The following is a 3,429-nucleotide window of genomic DNA, read 5'->3' as shown; positions in this document are numbered from 1 at the left end:
ACAGCCTCTGTGAAGCTGTGCAATGAAAGTCTCATCCAGTCAGTGCTCTGCTTAACAATCCCGTCAATATAGAACATTTTAAAGGTTCTGCACCTCTTGCACACTGTTTGCTGCTTTTGAAGCCCCACTTCCCCTAATCACCCAGTGATTCAGCCATAGACATCTTAGGTGGATCCTAGATGGCCCACAAATTAATTCCTATACACATAAACTATTTCTGAGAACGGGGATGGTGAATGAATATGCTGTGTAAGCCAACACAGGATAGGAGAACTGAGACCAGCTGAAACCTTCCATAAATACACCCCTCAACTCCATCCCCCCAAACCCTCCACCACCACCCCCTCGATACTCATATATGTACAGCCTGCCTTCTGTGAGAATGAATTAAAGACACATTCTTTCTCAATACCCGCTAGCAAATTTTGTACTAGACTGAAAAATACAGGAACCCTATGCTCTTTTCTCCTGTGCATTCTCCTGCCCTTGTCAATCCCTAGCTGCCATCTCTGCCCTAGTCCCACCCCTGCCTTGTCATGCCTCTTTTCCTATCTGAGAACGGATATTTCGGTGGAGGAGCCGCCCACTTCCTCTTTGGAGTTCAGTGAGTGCGTGGCAGATAAGGCGGAGTCAATTTTGCCTAGCGTTCTGGCTCTTGCAGCGGGAGTGAATGCAGGCGGCTGTTGCTCGCGCATTTTTGTTTCCCTGGGAGTGAGCTTTGTCGCTGAGAACATCTGGCTTGTTGCTACAAAGACTATTGACATTGGTGGCTTCAGCAGCGGCCGCTTAAGGTAGAGATAGTTGCTTTCTGCAGAAGTTGCAGGCATCATTCCCTAGAATTGCAAGAGGCTCGGCGCCCATAGTGGGAGACATGCCTCGGGGTCGGAAGAGTCGGCGCCGCCGTAACGCAAGAGCCGCGGAAGAGAACCGCAACAATCGTAAGATCCAGGCCTCAGAAGCTTCTGAGACCCGGATGGCCACTTCTCTGGACCCAGGCACCCCGGAGGACGACCTGAGTGGCCCTGAGGAAGACCCTAGCACTCCGGAGGAGGCCTCCACTACACCTGAGGAAGCCTCCAGCACTGCTCAAGTACAAAAGCCTTCCGTAGCCCGGAGCAATTTTCAAGGCACCAAGAAAAGTCTCCTGATGTCCATATTAGCCCTCATCTTCATCATGGGCAACAGCGCCAAGGAGGCCCTGGTCTGGAAAGTGCTTGGGAAGTTGGGGATGCAGCCTGGCCGGCAGCACAGCATCTTTGGAGATCCAAAGAAGGTCGTCACAGAGGAGTTTGTGCGCAGAGGGTACCTGATTTATAAGCCGGTGCCACGTAGCAGTCCCGTGGAGTATGAGTTCTTCTGGGGACCTAGAGCACATGTGGAATCGAGCAAGCTGAAAGTCATGCATTTTGTGGCAAGGGTGCGTAACCGATGCTCCAAGGACTGGCCATGTAATTATGATTGGGATTCCGATGATGATGCAGAAGTTGAGGCTATCCTTAATTCAGGTGCTAGGGGTTACACTGCACCTTAGGGCAATCTGGAGCAGACACTTGAGGGGGGTTGGAAACAGCATGAGGTACCCAAAGGGGTAGATTAGCTGGGTGCTGAGTTGAATATGATGGGAAAAGGGAGACATTTGGTATTTGTGATCAGTGCTAATTGTTAACTGCAAAATATTGTACAATTGTATACGTCTTAATATAGTGCTGGTAAAGGTCACAATATGATTAAAAATATGATTACAGAAAGGATTTTTTTTCTTTTTGTCTGTCATTGAGACTTAGTATAACAGTTTTGCTACCCTTATAAAATGAGTCCATCATATTCTGTGATCTGGTACATATTTTATATCATTGAAATAGGTAATTCTGAAAAGTTTGAACTAAACCGGTATGTGAGAGAAGGATGGGGAAATTCTTTTATGTCTGACCTTTCTGAAACCTTTGTGTCTACTGTTGTATAAAGAAAACTGACAACTACCATAAATTTCCTTAGCTACTGCACAATATAGAAAAAAATAAAACTATAATGATGAGGACACCTTGTTCATTTATTGACCACCGGTTATGTATGAGGCACCAGTCTAGGTTCTGGGGATCCTCCATGGCACACAGCCCTCAGTTCTAAAGAATGTTCTAGATTACATGGGAAAGACAAATATGTAAACTGGCAGTGTGGTAAATGCTGTAATAGGGAGTGAGCGTGGGCTGCCACAAAAATTTAGAAACACTTCTGTGACCTGTCTTGGAGGTGAGACAGGAGAGAGGATATCACAGGATTCTATGAAAATCCAAAAGATGCTTAAATAATCTTGGGGAAATTTAAAAGGGGCCTCAGAGCATAGTATGAAATACTGTGCATTAGGTACTTTTGGGTACCTAACCCAGCCTGGGGGAGGGGGCATTGGCAGAGGGGAGGGACTATCATGGGGTACTGTGGAAATAGAAAACACACCTAATCATCCTGAGGGGAGGGCAGGGGAGAGTGGGGTGGTTGCAGGATAAAGGACATTGTGGGATACTACAAAAATTAAAAAGATGAGACTGTCAGAAAATTCTTGGTGAAATGACAACCTGAGGTCTGAAAATAGTATTGAAGATGGGAAAGGAGTAATTATGGAGGCACTAAAGGCAGCATGGACATTAGGGGAAAAAATGCTCCACTGTAGGATTAAAGTTATGTCAAGGGGGGAAGTGGAGAAAAAAGAAATAAGGTGGGAAAGAGGTGAGCAGAAGCTAGAGACTCAAAGGGTGGGAGTTATGGCTTATTTTAATGAGAACAAAAATGGTCAGTAATAATGATAATCCCGGAATAAAAATAATTTAAGAAAGCAAAAAACAGCAGAGCCTCTTGGATGAGTCAGAGAGAAGACTAGGCCTGTGGCATCTCTGAAAGGTAACCTGGCACTTCTGTCAAAAACTACAGTTTGTTGGGGCACCTGGGTGCCTCAGTCAGTTAAGCAGCCGAATTTGGCCCAAGTCATGATCTCACAGTTCCTGAGTTTGAGCCCTGCATCGGGCTCTGGGCTGCCAGTGCAGAGCCTGCTTCAGACCCTCTGTCTCCCTCTCTCTCAAAAATACACATTAAATTAAAAAACAAAACAAAACAAAACAAAACCCCTGCAGTTTGTTAAGGTGTACCAATTGTTTTAAAAGTGGGGGTGGGTGTGGGGGGTACACACTCTGGGGTGAGAGAGGAGCAGAGTTAGCACTTTGACTCTCTCCTTCAGCCGGGTAGCTAGTCCAGAGGGCTACCTGGCATGGTGGCTCATGGTGTACTAAGCATGTGGCATCAGGTTTCTTCCCACCTCCAGGAGCTTTCATGCTTTCTCACCTCATTATACCAAGGAGCTCAATGCCCTTCCCATCTATGCTATCACCAGGGAGTTCTGAATCCTCTACCTCACCCTGCAGCAAATCTGGAGATGTA

At 46.4% G+C, this 3,429-nt stretch overlaps 1 protein-coding gene across 1 annotated transcript; it reads left to right on the top strand.

Moving 5' to 3' along the window:
* Positions 1 to 640: 640 nt before the first annotated feature.
* Positions 641 to 1,748, top strand: MAGEH1 (MAGE family member H1). The gene has a single exon (XM_007096997.3). The coding sequence runs from the start codon at positions 872 to 874 to the stop codon at positions 1,529 to 1,531; it is 660 nt and encodes a 219-aa protein (XP_007097059.2). The 5' UTR covers positions 641 to 871; the 3' UTR covers positions 1,532 to 1,748.
* Positions 1,749 to 3,429: the final 1,681 nt, after the last annotated feature.

The sequence above is a fragment of the Panthera tigris genome, chromosome X, assembly GCF_018350195.1.
Source record: "Panthera tigris isolate Pti1 chromosome X, P.tigris_Pti1_mat1.1, whole genome shotgun sequence".
In the NCBI taxonomy this organism is placed as follows: domain Eukaryota; kingdom Metazoa; phylum Chordata; class Mammalia; order Carnivora; family Felidae; genus Panthera; species Panthera tigris.
This window is presented reverse-complemented; position numbering and strand designations above follow the sequence as displayed.

What these genes read in the sequence shown, in the direction of transcription:
- MAGEH1 (XM_007096997.3), top strand. Translation starts at nt 872, where the DNA reads ATGCCTCGGGGTCGGAAGAGTCGGCGCCGCCGTAACGCAAGAGCCGCG.